Source organism: Dunckerocampus dactyliophorus, chromosome 12 (genome assembly GCF_027744805.1).
Source record: "Dunckerocampus dactyliophorus isolate RoL2022-P2 chromosome 12, RoL_Ddac_1.1, whole genome shotgun sequence".
NCBI classification, from domain to species: Eukaryota; Metazoa; Chordata; class Actinopteri; order Syngnathiformes; family Syngnathidae; genus Dunckerocampus; species Dunckerocampus dactyliophorus.
The window spans coordinates 21,944,172-21,965,085 of record NC_072830.1 but is presented as its reverse complement, the minus strand read 5'-3'; the positions used below and the strand labels follow the sequence as shown (position 1 = coordinate 21,965,085).

Sequence of the window (20,914 nt, the reverse complement as noted above, 5' to 3'; positions counted from 1 at the left end):
ACCCATATAGCCAGCTTTACGTTTGTATTCCCCAATATAGTAGACATAATCAAATAAAATAACACATATTAGACATAATTAACATAACATATACTCACATGTTAGCAGTTTCTTGTTGTTTTTTTCTGGACTGTGTATTTGCTGCGGTGGCTATTGTCTCATCAATGTATTGTAATGGCGGCTTTAAATGGCTTTACACTCGTAATACCCAATATAATAGACAAAATAAGAGTAAATAAGCCATTTAAGTCATAAATAAAACTCCTGCTCGAGCAGCATTACAGTAAATGTGTTCCCTGGGGGACCTTAGCGTCGGGCGGACAGATAGAGTCCTCCAGTTAAGGACAGGAAGTGTTGTCGGAGGTTCAGAGTTGAACTTTTAGCTTGTTGATGGTTATAGACCAAGCAGTAGCCCGTGCTACTATTGTGATTATTATGTTATTATTATTGTGCCTGTTGTGAGATAATTTCAACCTGTAATAAATATAAATACAGTACCTTTTCTGACAATCACATCTGATGCTTGTCTCACCAAACAATTACTGACACCTAGTGGCCAATGTTGAACACTATATTCACAATTACAATGCTTCTTCTGCCTTGTATTTGTATTTTAGTTCATTTAGTTAGTTAATTTATCATTTTTTATGCTTGAAAATGCTTAATTTAGGACAAGAATAAGTACAATTTGCTTAAATATGCATGTTTTTTTTTTACTAATAATAGGTGGTATTCAACCACGAAATAGCAATCATTTATTAGCTGATACATTTTTTGAAAAACTGCGACAGAGTGAGGGTGGGATTTTCAAACCGCGATGTAGCGAGGGACGACTGCACACTGAATTGTTGCGTAAAAAAACAACAACAACAGAAGTGCTTGCTAAAATTACATTTTCTGACACAGCAAAATTCCTTGGTTGTTTAATTTCAGACTAGATGGTTGGGCAGGCACTCCGGTGTATGTGTATACAAGCAATTAAAAAGTCAGTTTTCCATAATATGCCCCCTTGAAGCAGTTACCAATCAATTAGCAATGCACATTAACGCCACCTACTGGACTGGATTAGCCAATCTATGACTATTCATCCTACTAAGATGGCTATTTTCATAAAATACTGATTCAGAAGAAAGTTTGGCTCTTTTGTTATGTGTGTACATTGTCATGCCACAGTAGATTTGTTGGTTTAATTAGAAACCTGCCAGACATTAATAGTCAAACATTCCCAGGATTATTGTAGACTACAGTAGACATATTCATTTTAATTATGATGAGTGTAATTTATGTGTTATAATGACTTGATTACATCATAGCATTTAGTTATGGTTAAAAATATTGCTCACTGATTGAGACATAAGAAATGAAGTGGTGTTTACTCACCGAGTCCTAGGCATGAAACCCTGAGTCCTGACTTCCCCAGGTTCCTGTAAAAATTAGATAGAAAAATAAGCATTTTGTAAATGTGTGTGAGCTTTCAAAGCTAATATTCAGCTGCTACAAGCTGTGCACTGTTTGCATTGTTTTTCCACTCGACAGCACAGGTGGCCCTTGTTTTATGACATTCCACGGTATGGCATTTCATGGTTGCATAAATAATTAATATTCTACAAAAAGAAAAAGATAACTAGTTGCGTGCACATGGTGGAAAAATACGTAGGGGGAGTATCATGTCGTCGGACGTCGCTAGACTGAGTCGCTTTTGTTCTTTTTAGTTAACATTTTAACTTCAACCTTATATATTTTAAGGCTCTGATTGCCGAGAGAGTAGAGTCTGGCGCTCTGAAAACATGTCCAAAACAACAGGGAACTTGGGAATTTGCAAGCTACTTTACAAAAAACAAGCCCAAAGTGGCTTATGATAACTCGGACTTGGCCACACTGCTGCTCAGTCTCTTCATTGCTCAACATGGATACTGCTCATGTCAGTTAGAATCGATACAGCTCGCCGGGGAAAGATGAATAGTCTATACTGACAATGAGCAGATATCAATGTATATTTTGCATGTTGATATCGAGTTGATATCAAAGTATCAATTCTTGTGACAACCCTATTCCTGCATGTGTCCTGTGTACAGTGTGAGTGACTTAGTTGTTCATTTAGTTATAATTTAGGTATACATTCTGACTTACACTAAAACCCAACTTACATCACAGTCGAAGGAACAGAACTCGTTCATAAGCCACAGATTACCTGTCATATGGTTGCTTTTTTCACCTGTCAAAACCATTCAAGTGATTAATAACGGACATGCAACTTCAGCGTCGTTCAATATCCGAATGGTTAATTTGCCATCCAAATTGAAACCACCTAAAGGTAATGAATTATGAATGACGCACTCAATCCCGTTTAACTTGAAATAACCACAAGACATGGGCTCTTTAGCTAAGCAGCCACACCAGCATCATCAAGGCAGTAAGGAGGATGATTTCTATCAACACTATGTGGCTATATGGCTTGGATGCCAACAGTTTTTCACAGGCTTTCCTTTGGGTACGCGATATAGTGGAAGTGAGAGGAAGATTCACAGGTGTAATTTGGTGGTAAGGCAGACTGGAGTCCCATCTACAGTCTGAAGGGTCTTGAATCAGGCTGTTGTTATTCAAGTAACTGATGATGAGGTTGTTATTCTCTCGCCGAAATCACAAAATGTGACACGGCACTTTGTTTAAAGGTCTGCCAGAGGTGAATGATGATGAAGCATTCTGTCACACTTTGATAGACTTACATTTGAAGACCAGAAGGAAGCCAGCACATGCAAACTCACATACGGTCAACATAAATTATTTACAGAGGTGTCCCTATGTAGTCAAAACGGTCAGTATGTTTTCTTGATTGACTGGTAGCCTGCATTGTTCAGCAGGGAAGATCTGATGATGGATGGAGTGACAGCAAAGAGGATCACAGAGGAGATGAGACAATGACGCAGGAAGGAAGAATATATGATTCCCCCACTTGGGAGATGTAGTGAAAAATCTTCATCTCCCTCATTTGTAATCTGTCTCAAAAGGCTCTTGCAAACACTTAAAGGCACGCACCAGCACTTACGGTGCACACACGTACACACACACACCTCCACACACATACTGAAACACACATTGATGTAACCATCCTGGCCCATCAAATATTTATTGAAATTTTAAACCCCTGTCATCGCTTTTCCAAACACATCTAGCATAACAAGCCTTCTCCATCAATGAGGCTATTCATCTCCATCTAAACATGCTTTCATTTGCCACATGATGGACAGCCATGACTTTCTATAATACTTTCCACAGTAGTATCGCTGGCTAGTCCAGAAAACGAAGAATTAATTAGAATTCATGGACCTTTGTCCCCTGTATTGGTGGCAGCCCTTCATAAGATGCTGAATACACATACTGTATTCCACTGTTAAAAAATTTAATAAATGAAGCTGCTGTGCCTCATGAGTTTCAGTGGAAAACACATTGTACTGTCAATAATGCATACTGTACATACTAAAAATGTTGCTCCTTTTTCAAATGATTTTAACACATTTTTGGATGAGTGCATAAAATTAATTGCCATGTCAAGTGTCAAACTTTTAATATTTAACATTTCACAGCTTAACTTCCCATTGCAATTTCCTGCAACGTTCAACGAAACCTTAAGCATCTATCAGTAAACTGAGTAATAATGTCAGAATGCCTGTCCAGTGCTTACATTTCATGAAACGGATGTGGTCCACATGAGATTTACTTTTGTGACCGGTTTGACTAAACGTTGAGCAGAGTGAGCCACAAGAGACTGTGTGACACACTTCTCCATCCAGTGGAAAACAGGCTGACAGAGTGGGACCGCATGCTGGAGGCCACCTGAGCTTCATCTTCCACTTGACACAATTATTTGCCTCAAAATTCTAGCAAAACACTGCTCTTCTCTGGTCAATTTCCCCATATTTCCTCACCAAATCAAAATCATCTTTTGATTTTCTCCCCAACAAATAATTCCCCCGACTCACAAATGTCATGTCTTGCAAATTAATTATTTATTTTCCTGCCTTCATATCCGATTTGTCTGTCAGCATCTCTCGCTACACACTCGTGTCATCACTGCCACAATTTTTATTTCTATACATAGAGCAGTATTTACCAACCTTTATTGAACCAAGCGACATATTTCACATTAGAAAAATATCACAGCACTCCACAAAAAATGTTGTACAAACAGCAAAAGGTGGATCCACAGGTTAATTATACAGCTGGCCTTTGAGTTACATACGACTTTTGTTAATAGACTGTAATATAAGTCAAGTTTGTAAGTCACGTCTTACACCTCAATTCTACCTAAATTAACTCCTAAGTCACAGACGCGGTACACAGAACACACAAAGGACATAAAACACAGTAATAAAACACTAAATACAAAAATTCAATGATACAGTAATAAAAAAAAAAAAAAAAAAAAGCCAAAGCACTAGCAATTAGGGGTGTCACGAGGCACCCAACTCACGAGACAAGACGAGAAGATTGGGTCCACAAGGACGAGACAAGACGAGATTTTTAACATTCATTTGAATAAAATTACAATGCAAAAAATAGGACTGACTGAGTCACAAAACAATGCAGCTGCTTTTTGAAATGTTGTCCCACAAATTGACACTCAAAGATATCGAAAAAGATATTGTCAATTTTTTGCAAACCAAATAAACCACTGTTAAGATGCGTGTTCACCAGGAAGGCGAGATACTGCAAGGTGACGGAGAGCAGACGTGCATTGCACGGTGGTACTGAGGTGAAGCTCACTCCATGTCGCTAAATTGTAAACATGGATCTCATCTATGTACAGTATGAGGTGTGTTGAAACGGGACCGGTGATCGCAGGTGCTTGAAAGTTGGCGCTGAGCCGAATGCAGTAAGCGTCAATAAAACCGCTCGGTGATTAAAGGCGCAAACAAGTCAGAACAGCCACGTGGGTTGATCGGACAAGTCTTTAAGCAAAGTTGATGAAATGTAGAATTACCACGGCTTCTGCTTCTTCTCAACAAGTCGCAAGAAGCTGTTTAACTCAGATGGAAAAAACAGCCACACGTCACTCGCTGACACTGGGAACACCAAGGTAGGTTAGATTGCAGGGTTTAAAGTATGCCTAAAGCTTCCAATAATACTTTGCACACTACCACTTCCATATTACTGTATTATCATTCATAATAGCAATGCCATACTACACAGCCTGATTGGCCTCTGGCTGCCGTGTTTTCTCCAAATGAGAAATCGTTTTAATCGTTTTAATCTTGTGTGATGAGATCTCGCAACACCCCTACTAGCAACCTTTCCATCTCAATAATAAGACCACTACACTGCTTTATTATTACTGTTGCTGTGATGTGTACTGTAGTGTTAGAGTTTTGTCATTTCGTACCATCTTTGAAGGTGACATGTGTCCTAACTGTGTGTGTGGGTGCAGGAGGAGGATGGCTGTGTGCAGGGAGGGCAGTAGTAGGCAAATTACTCACAACACTTCAGAGGGAAAATATGTTTATGAGAATTGCAGTATTCTGTTTGGGGGACTTATTGTTCCATTTTAATCTTAATTTGTGTTAACCATCAATCATTTAAATTCCATTAAATTTGGCTCGTTAAGCATTATTGAATGATTGATTTAATGATGTATGTAGAAAAAAAAATACAAATGACGATAGTGAGACAAAAGAAAAGGAAAGCATGTCTGACAGTGATAAAGTGCACCACTCACAAATCAAATGAAGGATGCTGGAAACTGATGAGACACACTTATGGTGATTAATCATTTAGCAACTAAAACAAACAAAGGAACACAGGATGGATGACATTTTCAGACACCATAAGAATCCACGTTGAGTCAGCTCAACATGCACCAGTCCCTAATAAATAAAACTGTACTGTTAAAATGAGTGTGTTCAGCTGTTTTGTGACCCAGTTGTTTAGATCTATTCCCTTAGTAAGAGTCAGCCGTGTTATAGTGCCGCGAGCCACACATGCAGTAAATCATATACTACTGAGAGCAAGATGCAGGAATTGTTGTTTTTAGGAGCTTCATAAAGATGTCATCACTGATATACTAACAAATCAGTGTAATACCATGTTATATTTCATATATTGCTCTTTGTTTGCCTTTGTCTTGTTTGTGTGTATGCAAGCTTGATGTCAGAGTAGGTCCTCACCAGCTGCAAGGCATCCGATTGTAGCAGGGTGGACTTCGTATTGAGTATGGTGCTGCCTACTGTGATTGAGCTTTCAGCCAATTCCCTCCACCTCTTGCTTGTTGGTGCTGAGGTGCGCCCCCTTTCTGGTTGCCCTGTGCAGTCCCACTCGCCAAGATTGAAAGGGTAACGACCGGCTGCTGCTTACCTTGGATATTAGCGTTGTTACTGCATCGCCCTCCATGTTGCCAGAGTTTGGTTTCAACCCATATCTTGCTGGCTGGGCTTCGGTATTTTAAATTGTTTGGCCTTTTGTGGGTAAGTTGCCATAAAGTGACATTGTGTCTGTGTGTCGCACCTTTGGTTTAATTAGTTTAATTTAGTTACTCATTTACTGTATTTATTACTATTTTATTTACAGTTATTAGTTCACATCTTATTTAGTGTGTATATTATATATTTGTTCTTGTTATTGGTTTTCCTTTTGCTTTTGATGTGGGTTTCTGTGTGTATTGTTTTGAGTTTGAATTTGTTTTGTTTACTTTGATAAATATTTAAATGTTCTTTTATATGGCAATGTCCTTTTTATTGGTAACTTTTCATGTTTTGATAACAAAATGAAGTAAAATAATTTTGTATCTTTGAAACCATGTCTTCTGCCTCGTTGGTGCAATGAACCTAGGTGCCTTTTAGTAATATTTGGTAATTATTTCTTTGGGTGTAAGTCCCAAGGTGGTGTTGTCAGCTTGCTTTGTTTAGAGTTACCTTCCATCACAATTTTAAAAGACACCTGATATAGCTCCACCACTTCCTCCCTGCGGGGTCGCTGAAACTGGCCTTGTCCGTCCACACGTCAAGTTAAACTTTTGTTGCTCTTTTTCCTCGCTTAACACCTGAGTGCCTCTGTGTCCTGTGCACTCCTGTGTCTCCTCAGCTCTGGATTTCCATTCCATTCTTCCTGTCTCCCTATGGTTTCATTATCGACTTTGCTCAGCTTGACTGCTGCTTCCCCGGAGCTCTCTACCACCATGTCTTAAATAAAACATACTTTTTAAAGCCAGAGCAGGGCCGCTTATACATCAATGGATCATACCAGAGTTCACTAATCTGCTTAACATATTGTTTCTCCTCTGTCTTCTCAGAAGTAACATATTTTAATATGAATTTTGTAGAAAAAAAACAAAAAAAATAATGTATTACAGCCATGAGAAGCATAATCGTCCCTGCAGATTGGCAAACAAACACCTTTCAAACCAGCATTCCTCCCTATCCAGAAATTGGACATTGCCTTCAAAGGAATCTTGCTTCTTTTTGAGATGTAAATAAACTGCTGACTCGAGGCCCAAAGAAGCTGCTCTCCAATGTTGCGCAATGCGTCTGTACAAGGGTTGTTCCAATGTAGAGGTTATCGTGCTGCATAAACAACATTGCTCAGTTTGTCTTTGTGATGAACCAACTTTTGGTAGTGGGTTTAAAATGCATTAGTATGTTATGTTTGACGAAAATCCTTTTGAGTTTCTTTGACAAACCAGCCATGTACCGGGATCACCACATTTCGGCTCCTGTCTCTAGGCTTGGGTGTAGTGGCCCTGGCGGATTTGACAAAGGCCCAGTTAGCGCCCACCAAGGAAATAAATAGGGAATACTCCAAACCTAAAATTTTAGAACTGAATAAGCCTTTTGGATGAAGGGTGAAATGTCTGACGTCAGTTCTGTGGGCAATACCCAAGTCATTTTTACTGTAATTTAACCTCCACAGCATAAACACAGCACCACCAGCAATAATGAATGTGAGCCACTTAAATGTTCAATGTGTCAGCTCGGTCACTATCCTGTTGGTGGTGGTGTTGTGACACATAGCTGACTTAAAATTCCAACATAGTCACATCTAAAACTTTTAATACTGTATATGGACTTTTTGAGGGTCATTCCAACATTTCAGGTACCAATCCATCTCACACTACATCAGACAGGTTTTTTGTTAGTTGACCTAAAGTTCAAATGTTATAGAAACTAGTGGCCGACCAATTGGAATATTTGGAATTATGACGTATATCGATATCGGCCCGTCGGATTTAAATGAAGGCCGATTTCGAGAAATTAATTTAAAACTGGGTTATTTTGGCTCAGACGCACCTCTCTCTCCTGCCAGACTTCTGTTTCCAACATTGCTCTACCCATGGCGCCATCTGATTGGTTAAGCAAGCCACAGCATGCGTTAGTGGCAGAGCCAATCTGAAGTGACACACACATACATGGCTGAGAGGGCAGGACGTGTGCAGAACGTCCCGAGAGCAAACACAATTGTCAAGGTAAACGCAGAAAACGCTCTCGGAATTGTAATAAACATCCCAGCGCTGTACATATCACAATTACTACTGTCGTTACAGTGAGCAACAGAACGTAAGAGCATAGTAAACATTAGCGTCAGCTCTTCTATCCCGCAGTACCTCCGACATGTCTGTGAATTACTTGAAAGAAGGCTGCAGATAATGTCGACAGTCTTAAAGAGTCCGTGATAGTAAAAGCATATGTTTGATTGAGAGAGAGCACGTAAAAAACTCAATTCACTTGTTTTATTGGAGGGAAGCACACCAAGGTGGAGGCTGGTTAGCGTACCACATCGTTAGTTTGCCGGTCTGGCTCAAAGGCTCAGCAGACTATATATTAGCAATAGGGAGAATGTACCTGTATGTAATGTGGAAAATAGTGTGTGTTTGAGTGAAAGTCACGTGAAAAACTCTATTCTATTACTATTACAATAACGTAACGTTAAGAGCGGAGTAAACACAAGCAGTAGCAGTACCTCCCAATATGTCTGTGAATCACTTGAAACAATGCTGTTGGTAATATCAGTGTGGAAACATTCCGTGATTGTAGAAGCCTGTGTGAGTGATTGTGAGAGAGTAAGAAATTCATTTCAGTGTTGTTTTGTTGCAAGGAAGTACGCTAAGATGAAGGCTGAGAAAATTCAGGGAGCTAATATATAACTTTTTATTTAACTTTACAAAAGTTGCTGCTGACTTAACACCCTGTACTTTTTCTTGTGTTTGAACTTAAAACAGAGATAAGTTAGAAATAAATGTTTATTTACTGCGGAAACATTTCAGGGAGCTATTTATTGAAGTTTTTATTCAACTTCTAAGAGATGCTTCTGAGTCTAAGAACTCTAAACTCTTCTGAAGCTATTTTTCTATCTGTTTGGATAAATAGTATTATTCAACATTTTTACGCCAATTTTTACACTTTTACTGTAAATGAGTATCAGCTCCAAATATCGGTTATCGGCCTATAACTACCAGTAATCTGTATCGGCCCTGAAAAACCCATATCGGTCAATCTCTAATAGAAACTTGCCTTCAAGGAAAGAACAGGACAATTCTACCAGGCAAGATGAAGAAGGCGCAAACAGCATGTGATTACAGTTTAGCTCCCTGCTACATTTTTTAAAATTCTTAGATTCATTTTCTGCTGAAGCTGCAGTTATTGAACCAAAACAATATAATCCAGAATGTCATTTCTGCTTGTCACATCAGTTTATATATACAAGTTAAATTCCTCTCAATAGTCAGTGTGGCTGATGGAAATTTGAGTCACGTCAAACTTGATGGAAAATCTGTGGCCCATCATTGTATTATTGTGATGATGTGCTGCTGTATCACAAAAGGAGACAAAGAGATTCAGCCAGATTGAGATTCAGCCACTCTAGCAATCTTCCTGTCGGACAGACTGCCGCCTGTCAAATTTAAAGAACGTTTTGATGGACGCACGGTAACATTGGTTGACATTTCTAAAAGTTGCTGGGGTCATTTGTCCTTGATTTCTCTCACAGGCCTAATAAAGTATCGATCTTCTTTCTTCACTATATTATCATTGATTCATTCATTTTATCCTGCCTTCTTATCTCTGTGAATCTCTGTAAATCTCAGTTCTGTATTTGCAACGTCCTCGATCCTCTGTGTACATGTCAGTTGCGTCCACCAGAGATCCATCGGTGAGTGAGAAGTTTGTCACTCCTGTGTTACTGCTGAGTTATTACTGAAACATATGTTCACAACAGCTTTATGGCTCATGTGAAATCTACTGGAAGTTATTCAAGTCAAATTGGATCAATACAACACGTTACACCCCATAAATTGCCAATAATGACTGGGATTTCTCAGCTCCTCGCATATATTACAATCCAGCTGGTATATATTCACAAAATATATACAAGAGACCCTGTTTACAGCTCACCGGGGCTCATTGAAGGAGTTTTTTTTTTTTTACTGAAGGCATTTTAACTCCTCGATATTATGGTGGCGTGACACTGATTTCCATGTTGCGGTCGAAGCATTGAGGACAGATGAGCGAGGATGGTTGCAAATGAGATACAAGAGGATGACACGCAACATCTGTGGTTTGTCATAACTAATCGTCATTTGTCAGTCCAAATGTCAATCATTACCTCTCCTCTGCAGCTGTTTAACATGTTTACTGTAATATATAGTGCCTGGCAGCTTTTTCCCGTTTTTGAGCAAAAAATGTTCTGGAAGTAGCCAAGCAAATTAGGAGGTGTAATGCCATGTTTTAGCAACTGCTTTTTTTAATTTTTGATTTGAATATGTGGCTATAATGACATATTGTTGCAACTGTCAGAGTGGAAAGTGAGCCTATTAAGATTATCATTATTTGTTGTTTGCTTTTTTACTTATACCTTCCCCCTAACCCCACCACCATCAATGCAAATTTGTAATTGCACTTCCATGTCAACATCTGCTCAGACAATCTGCTGGATGCCAAGACATCAGGTAACTTTACTTCACATGTCAGGACCAATTAAGTCAAAAAACACCTTATCTCTTCTGGAGTTTGCTTTTCAAATATTACGAACCACAGCAGCCACATCCTGGTTTAGTATGGTGATTGAGGCCATTTGCAGGATCTGCGTACCCAACCAGAAAAAGACACTAATCCAGTTTAAAAAGAGATTAGTAGAATAAACAAGATGGTGACAAAATGAGAGAATTCCATACATTTGACAGCCATGTACAATTATAGCTACAGCAGAAAATACCATCATTTTAAGAAGTTGAAGGCCTTACAAAAAGACCTGAATGTATTTACCGGGGTAGCTACTGTATGTTATGAGACTAAAACCTACGTCAAACAATATACAATTTCCACAGCTGCGACATTTACTGTATATTGATCAAAAACAGTCCAGTGTGAAAGTATCATTGTATTTTATGTAGAATATTCCACTGCATTGCATTAAAGTCAATGAATGGACAAAAACAGCTGACACAGATACATTTAAACCACCTGACATCAGCCACCATTCAAGTGATTTAATTAATGCAGCATGTACAGTAGATGAGGAAACAATGCTGAGCCCAAGACTTTTTTTAAACAATGAGACCAGGCTTCTGATCAATTATTTAAACCCACTGAGCATTTCTTTCATCAATCGGGTCATGGCCGATACACTACATTACACTACATCACACAAACGGCTTTTATAGTCCAATCTGTGCATATGATTAATTAGCTGAGTAAATTGTGAAACATACGTATATTCTATAAAAGAATATCTGAGTTAACATTCTGTGAACATAAATAATGACACTAAATATCAGCGGTGTGGACTCGAGTCGCACAATTTGGATTCGAGGCACAATTTTGATGACTTTGACAATATCATCAACTCGACTTGGACATAAATGACTCGGGACATGACTCGGGCTTTAGTCTGATGACTTGAAAACAATTGAGTATTGTATCTTGAGTAAAATGTGTCCCCGTTCAAAGTATTCAACTAACAAGACTGGTATTATTTCAAGCAAGACACCAAATTTTGCCATAGAATTTGCCTCATGAATGCATCTGTTGACGTCCAATCGGGTTTCACAACAAACAGAGAGGGTGTGGCTTACATTTCTGTGAGCTCCAGACTCCTGGAGAGTGTCACTGATTAATGACTTTGAGGACTTGAAAATTTCAAGCCTATGATTTTGGATTTGACTCGATCTTTCATAACTTGAGACTTGACTTGGACTTCTTTACTTAGCTTCTTACTTCCGTCTTTACTTGGGACTAAAGACTTGAGACTTGCAAAACACTAACCACCTCCCATCTCTTCTAAATATTAAGGAAAACGCATGTATTCAAAGTATACTGTGATACTGTGAGGCAAGCATTTTGTCACCAAGGTCATGTCACAATACCATTAACAAAAGACTACAAATAATGTGGATTGTAGATGAATATGTCTCCAAACATTACTATAATTGACAAAGAATTTAGAGGTACCACATTATACTATTTTTCAACTATTTTAATCTCAGCCGTAGTCTCAAAGGTACCACTATAGTTTATTTGTAGTCTGTGGGCCAAAATCTGGCCTTGAAATTTAAAAGTACTTTTAGTAAGCCTTACTGGAAGCCATTTTGTGTGTCTGTAGCTACAAAGGTTAGCAACAATAGCATATCTATGTGGGCTACGGTGCTGACATTACACTCGCATTTTAACAGGCTATGCTAGCTTAGCCTATACGCTGATGAAGGACAAAATGATCAAACCTATAGTTCCCACAGCTGTACCTGACTGACGAATAGGTGGCAGAGCTCCATGCTTTATTTTAAGATGTGTAGCAAAGCCATGTCCACGTGGAAGGAGGTTTTTCTTTCATGAAGTAACTTCAAAAGCGAATGAAGGCCTTTTCTCCGTGGAGGGAATTTTTTTCTCATGTTTGGTGCTTATCAATCGGCTCTAGGGACACATATTGTTATAACATCAGTTCATATAGACGCCGGTGATGTTGTGATATTGACGCTTTCAAATATTGTGGTAAAACACTCAAAACAAACATGACTATTATTATCTTGTTTCAGCAAATGTATATTTACAGTCACATCAGTTGTGCAGTTTTTTACAAGCACCCTGCATGCTTCAAAAACAGTGCATACACATGCATTCTGTCATATGACCATTGACGTACATCTCCTCATGGGATGCAGAGAAAAGTCGGCGCCAGCAGATTTTGCAGCCATCAGTGTGGATGATGGGGGGCTGGTGTCTGTGGTGGGGGACACGCTCAATAAATGCCACAGAGCAGCAGAGCAGAAATGCTGGATGGATTTTCACTTAATTGCTGCTTTACATACTTTATAGACTGCACAATTGCACACTTACACACATTCAAAACTTCCTGGTATCAGGACAAATATGCAAGGCACGGTGTAAACAAACGCATACACACTCCCCCTCTAATTTTAGCAACCATTTTATTCTAACTTATCAAGGGCCAATACGAGAAGTGTGACTTGAATGTATGTTAGAATAGTCATTGTACAGCTTGTACAGCAGTATAGAGTTACAATCCACTAAAAATAAGTAAATCCAATGCCATTATTGTGTTATTGTATTAGTGATTATTGTAATGCACTAAGATTACATCACAAACATAAACCACAAATGTACGGTGTACCCTACCAAACATCTTCTGGATATTTCCACACTTGGAAGCAAAACTACAATAAAGTCAACATGCAAAGTAGTGAGGTTGGTAAGTTACAGTCTGATTCAAATAATTGGCCCGCCCTATCAACTAGGTCAGGTTTCTATATGCGTAAAATTCATATGCAAAAGTAAACATGCCTTCAGCCTTCATCAACTATATTTCTCCCACAAAGAGACTTTGGCCTGATTTTCTGAATATACAGTATAATTTGAATTGCATATGAAGCAAGTAACTTTGTGTATTTTTGGCCCAGGCATTGAATAGCCCATACTTGAACATTGTGATTTACAATACAACACAGCAAACATCTGACATTTTATGTGCAAAGCAGTAACACACAAAACAAATCCAATCCACCGATGGCAACTAAAGACCCTTCAGGGATACAACGATAGTGTAGAAAAATATTACATTTTAAAAGCCAGTGTTAAATCAATCGGAACATTTGACCTTTTCGCATTGTATACCTTTACAGCCCTTTTCTATTCCAATATGACTGTGCCCAAGTGCATGAAGCAAGGTCCACAAAGGCATAAATCAAGGTCCTCTCGTCCAACATCAGTGACCTGTGACCTCACATATGCCCTTACTTGTACAGTCTTCACAGAAGATTGGAATTGCTTATACTACAGTATCGCTGCAAATGGGAATCCAACTACCGGTACCTAGTTTCTTTCAAGCTCTTCCTGCAGTTGGAAACAACCAAGTACCCCAAACTCCCAATACTTTCAGCCTGGGTCTCTCAGGATGAAACTTTTGAAAATCCCTCACAGTCAGAACCAATCAACAATGACAGCTTTGAACATTCTTACAGAAATAAGCAATGCTGCATGCACTGAATGTGAGCACCTAATGAGTTCATATAGACTCTGACCACGGTAAGCTTCATCACTTCACTCTGCATTATTCACAACAGTGCTTTCCTGCTCACTCAGCCATAAACTCACTGCGGCAGCTACAGTATATTATAACATACAACCACTTCGGTCCTCTAGATTAGTGGTCTCCAACCTTTTTGCACGAGAGCACCAAACATGGGCCATTGAACGGTGGAAGAAAGTTTTATTGTCAAATGAGAAAAAAAGTAATGTAAAAAGTAATGTGACGGTGCTGATGGCTTCCAGTGTTACTGGCATGACAAGGAGATCCCACCTGAGATGTTTTCCACACAGCACAGTGGGGGGGTACCATCATGATCTGCTTTTTCCTTCAATGGAACAATGGAGCTTCACGTTTTGCAGGGGTGTCAGACAGCAGCTGGCTATGTAGATATGTTGCAGGAGACATCCCTCATGGCTGAAGGCCCCCTCGTCTGTGTGACAATGACTGGGTTTTTTAACAGTTCACCAAATGGAGATACGAACCCAGATCTTTCAGATCTCCTGACTGTGTGGCCAACATGCTAACCAGAGAACATTTGGAGATGGACGACAAGGGATGATTGCAAAAATGGATATCAGTTCTGGTCAGTGGATGCCCTCCATGAAGCCATCTGCTTGATGCTCGATGGTGGTGAGGGCGGCTTCACCACCCGGAGCGACCCTCCCACTAGCCTCCTGGAAACACTGGCATCAAGCATGCCCTAACCAACTTTTGAGGTGATTGACAAGAATGCCGCTATGGTCTTAAATCAGCTGATCTTTTAATCACTATTTCAGTTTAATTATTGTTTGCAAAAAATTGCTTACTTTTGCATTTTGAAGCTCTAATTAGAACTTCCTTAGATCCAGCAGTGTAAAATTAAGTTCTTGCAATTGTTGAATTGGTCTTAAAATTTGAAACAAGGGTGTATATATAGTGTGGATATATCATCTTATTAAGATGACCACTGACACTGTGAAAGCTTAAAATGAAGGACGACTACCAACAACACACTTCCGGCCTTCACATCAAAAGCGCTGCGCATAACATTTAGTCTGACTGCACTGACCAAAAGTCTCAGACAAGTAGCTTCCAGCAACATCAAATTAAAAGCACAAAATAAATACAGACTCATCGTTGATACAAGCCTGGAGTTTATTTTCCAGAGAGACGATTATCACAACTTTGATTCAACGTGCAGGTGACAGGCAGTGTGCTAGCATGAATTAACTTGACACCGAATAAATACGACATCACATAGCATAACATCATCAAACCTCACCTTTATGCATTCACACCCAGCACCAGCATTTGAGGTGAAAAAAGAACGGGGAAAATACAAGTCTTTTTGTGGCAGCATCAGAGAAACTTTCACTTGAGGAGCACACAACTATGGTGCATTCAAGGACTCCCAAACAAAGTGGGAATAAACTCTCTGTGAACATAATGAAACAAAATGACATGAAGATTGAAAAACTATGGGCTTTCTAACTGTATATTATTTTCCGATAAAATAAAAAAATATATATACATTTACATAATATTTGATGCAGTTATATTAAAAAATCTTTTTAAAAATGTATTTTTTTAAGAATAGCTTTTCTACGGCCTGGCTCGACCATTTGTACTGGCCATAACATCAGGCACACTTGTACACAAATGTATCTAACAGAGGTGTGTGGGACTCGAGTCAGACAATTGAGATTACTTTAGACTCGAATTGACGATATCATCAAAGACTTGCAACTCGACTTCAATTTGACATTAATGACTCGGGACTTAACTCGGACTTTAGTCTGATGACTTGAAAATACTTGATTTTCAGTGAATGTGTGGAGTAAAATGTGGCCCCATTCAAAGTATTCAACTAACGTGTTTGTTACTGTCTGTAATTTCCAGCAAGACAACCTAGCATCCCTTTGAATCTGCCCCTTTGAATGCACCAAGTAATGTCCAATCAGGTTTAGGAACAAACAACGACTGTGTGGATTACATTTCTATGTCCTGACTAAATCCTGAATGCTTTGACTAAGGCTTGTCATAAAACAATTGAAAATGCATTCATTGTATTTGATTGCTGGCAAATGCAGGCATGGGAAAAGGATGTTAGCAAGGGAAGAGGGATAATTACAGTACAGACCAACCAAGGGAGGGCTGGCGATTGGGTCGTTCAATAAAGCTACAATTAGCAACATGTGAGAGTGTGTTGTCATGCAGCTGCATCCGAATCAGATCACATGCTTCTTCACAGGGAAAAGAGAAAATTATACAAGAAGAACAGTGGAATGGTCCAAAAAGCTGAGAAAGAAAATGATGAAAAAGTGAACTGATGTTAAACCATAGTCATCTGTGATGCAGTCTTAACAAAGGCAATTTATTCATGATTGTTTTTATTTTTTGGCAGATTCAGGCAGAATAAAGCACATGCAATGAATGAATGGATGAATGTTACTACATAAACAACAATAAAATTAAGAATATCAAACAATATTGTAGGACATGTTTGCAGAAGTACTGGTTACAAGATGCTGCACACGTGCTCGATTGTGTTCAGCGAGGTACTTGTCATCGTGGAGGTGTGTTTGGGATCATTATCATGTTGGAAAACTGCATTGCGGCCCAGGGAGGGAGGGGATCATGATCTGCTTCAGAATGTCACAGTACATGTTGGAATTCATGTTTCCCCTCAATAAACCGCAGCTCCCCAGTGCCGACAGCACTCATGCAGCCTCTGACCATAAGGCAAGATACAATTACCTTTCTACTCAATTGTATTGCAAGCTATTTAGACAATAACGACTGTGTCTTGAGTCATTTTCAGAGGACAATAAATGTATGCTGCTATACAAGCTGTACACTGTCCATTTCACTGTCCATCTCATAGAAGAAGATCTTTTCACATGTTCAATATCTTTTTAGCTAACCTGTATTTAACCAGGTAGATCCGGTTGACTTTTTTTTTTCAAGGGAGACCTGGCCAAGATAGGCAGCGGCAAAACATACACAATTTACAAACAAATTATGAAAAACAAGTACATGTCATAGAGACAATTTTAAGTACTCTTAGTTTAGATTAAAAAAAAACATGCAATGAGAGTAGGTCTGTTAGTTTCCAATCATTCTGCAGCATATTTCACGCCAAAGGTGCAGAATAGACAAAAGCCTTTTTGCCCAGTTCAGTACAAGCAAATGGGACCGATAGCAACCAATAATCTTGTGAACAGAGGAAGTAGGAACCAACACTTCTCTTTACAATTACAGCACAAATGTAGGAAGGCAATCGACTAAGTATGACCAAGTATTGCTTTACAGTACATATAAAAGTATACCAATGACTGAGACTGCGGGTGGTCAGAGCAGACCATCCAACCCGAGAGTGTAACTCAGTGGTGTGTCAGTGTCGGCTAAGTAATAAACCTTAGCCAAGCATGACAGGCAATGTCTATCATGTGAAGACATTGAGCAGAAGCAGAAACATATAAAAGATCACCATAATCATTCATAACATGGAACGCCAGGACCGCCTGTAATAACAATGGCTGCTGAAATGTGAGGGATGTACTGTATGTCTTGCAGAACAATATTGCAATATTTTGCGAACAATAACAATATCATCACAGCCCTGAGGATATATGAAACGAAACTCAACTATGCTACATCACTATATCTTTGAAGAATGAAAAACTTACAAAAACACCCATCATCTCAATCTGAAATGAGATATGAAAGAATATAAAATACACTTTTGTCTCATGCTATTGTCATGAACCTGAACATGATCTTAATGCTCGTTACTTTCATGGTCTTCAGCTGTGTGTGACCTCTGGGGAGTGCAAAGTCAGCTAAATTTAGTAGGTTCAAAGTGCCGTTTGTGTCGAAAGCAATGCATAAAAATGAGTACCGAGGTCAAAACTCTGCTAAGGAAGATTTACTTGGGTGCCGCTGACGCGTAACCGGATGGATTGGATGAAAGTGGAGGGGAAGGAGAGCGAATCCATCTTGGTGCTATTTGACAATTAGCTGGGGAGTCCCTGGCACACTGTGTGATTGAATAGACGTCCATATATCTCATCACAGCGCTCAATCACTTCCTCTCATCTTGTTTCACTCACTTGTCTTTAATGCTGCACACACACACACTTTTCAATTTCCTTTTAATTCATCTCAACTCTCAGCCTCACCAAGAAGCGGGATTTGTGTGTGTATGACAGCTGTTAACAGATGACACGATCACTTCACCAGTCACACCAACACAATAACACGCATTCACACCAAGTCTATTATTTCAGCGCCACATTTGTACACTCAACCTCAAATCCACAGTGTACTGTATAAAAACACCACCGCAAAACCTCCACTAAGACACACAAACACACATTTGAGAAAACCCACACATCAACAGAGAGCCTCTGGCTTGCAGCGTTTCCTGCCATTCGCATCTCCATGGAGACAGAAAGTCAATTACACGGGCTTCATATGGATACAACCGCACGCGCAGTCCCTTTTCCTGTATTGTAACCTGGGAAATATGCAAAGTTTGAAAGGGTTGTCTTTGTTTTTTTTGGTCTTTTTTCCCAATTTAGTATGAGGGCTTCATATGCAGGCTGCTAAGAACCATCGGAGATGCCATTAAGTGGCATCACTTTGATACCAGTCATAAGAAAGCCATTTATATTTCCCCACAAGGACAAGCTCACATGGAAAAGTGTGCAATTTCTATGTAGCTTAGCAAGAAAGTAGAGTTGTGTGGGTGGGTGGGAAAATAATCTGCAACTTTACTGCAGTGAAGGGAGACCGGTGATTTGATTTTGAGGTTAATCTCACGCATTTCCTACAGTATATAACCATCCTCACCCTCAAGACACTGCATGTGCAATGTCAGCATGAAATAGGTGTGTCAAGGATGTTTACATCATACCTGTTCTTCTTGGATGATAACATACAGTCCTGGAAAAAATGATTAGACCATCCTTGTTTCTTCAGTTTCTTGTTCATTTCATGCCTGATATAACAAAAGGTGCTTTGTTTAGACAAATTTAACAATGACACCAAAATAGCTCATAAGAGTGCTATAGCTATTCATGTAAGAACTTAAGTGATTTTGGTTATTATCAAGAAAACCATGGAAGTTGGTAGATATCAGCTCTTAAGTTAAACTCTTACAAGCTGTATTTGTCATCATTATATTTGTCCAAACAAACGTACCTTCAGTTGTAGAAGGCATTAAAATGTATCAATAAACTGAAGAAACAAGGGTGGTCTAATATTTTTCCCATGACTGTATAAGCATTCAGCGTAGCGCAGAACTCCACCGGGAAAAAACTGTGGTGTGCATAGGTATTGCACAGTTAAAAGTTAATTTTAATTCACCTTGTTACACGTATAAACGTGAAAGTGGATCCACTCCACTCATCCGTGATTCAGCATGTTTACTCGTGCCATCATTTCATAACACTGCATTACTGCAACCGTCCTGACTTTTTTATTATTTAGTAATTTTGTTTATTTATACTGTGTTGCTTCAGGTGACTGACAACAGAACCAGTCAAAATTTCTTGTTCGGCTGGCAGAAATAAGTAGAGATCCGGAAATTAATATATTGATCATAAAATAAATACAGTAGAACCTCGATTAGCGTGTTTTTAGTTTTTTGTCATTTTGTCTCACTTTGCATGCATTCTCTGGTTAGCGTACAATATGGCGCGCATCTTGTCATGTTGTTAATACACTGTGTGAGTCCAATTGTGTTCCTAAAGTATTTTTTTAAATCAAAAAACGTCTTTGTTAGCTTGCTAGCAAAATGGCAACCGGAACCAAAAGTCAGCTATGTTGTCCATCCGTCTATGATGTCATTCATCAGCAGTTGACACTGATGACATAAACTGAAAACATGTTCTTATCGTTTTACAATTATAGTTTTACAAAAGAAAATACAGTCGTCCCTCGCTACATCGCAGTTTGAACATCACTCCCTCACTCTGATGGAAAACACCGCATCACATCAGCCACATCAGCCTCAGGTGTGCACACACATAACAACTGTTCCTACCTATGTTACTTTGTAATAATAAGAAAGAAAGAGCGGGTACGAGAATAGATTAGTAGAGTGCAGACTTTCGTAAAGTTGAAATGTTAAGAAAAGTAGAAAAAAGTTTGTCGGAAGGCATCTTTGTGATTCATGGACGATGACATCCCAAATTTATAGATGGATGCAATTTGCCATGTCCCCAGTGACATAGAGGGATGACTTGGTCTTGCACATGCACACACACATGCACACAGCGAAGCGGTGGAGCTCTATCTCTGAATCATAAACACTTCAACACGAAAACCCTGTAATTTCACAACACCTCAGCGAAATGACAAATCTGCAAAATAATGAGGAGGAGAAGGTGAACGGAAATAGATACAA

The 20,914-nt window shown here is 39.1% G+C and overlaps 1 protein-coding gene across 2 annotated transcripts in view; it reads right to left on the bottom strand.

The window, feature by feature from the left end:
• kcnab1a (potassium voltage-gated channel subfamily A regulatory beta subunit 1a) overlaps window positions 1-20,914 on the bottom strand; it is a 70,070-nt gene that overhangs the window by 23,734 nt on the left and 25,422 nt on the right. For both annotated transcript variants that reach the window (XM_054793605.1, XM_054793606.1), the window contains exon 2: window positions 1,381-1,424. In XM_054793605.1, coding sequence (XP_054649580.1) covers window positions 1,381-1,424 — 44 coding nt within the window. The remainder of the gene's footprint in view (window positions 1-1,380; window positions 1,425-20,914) is intronic.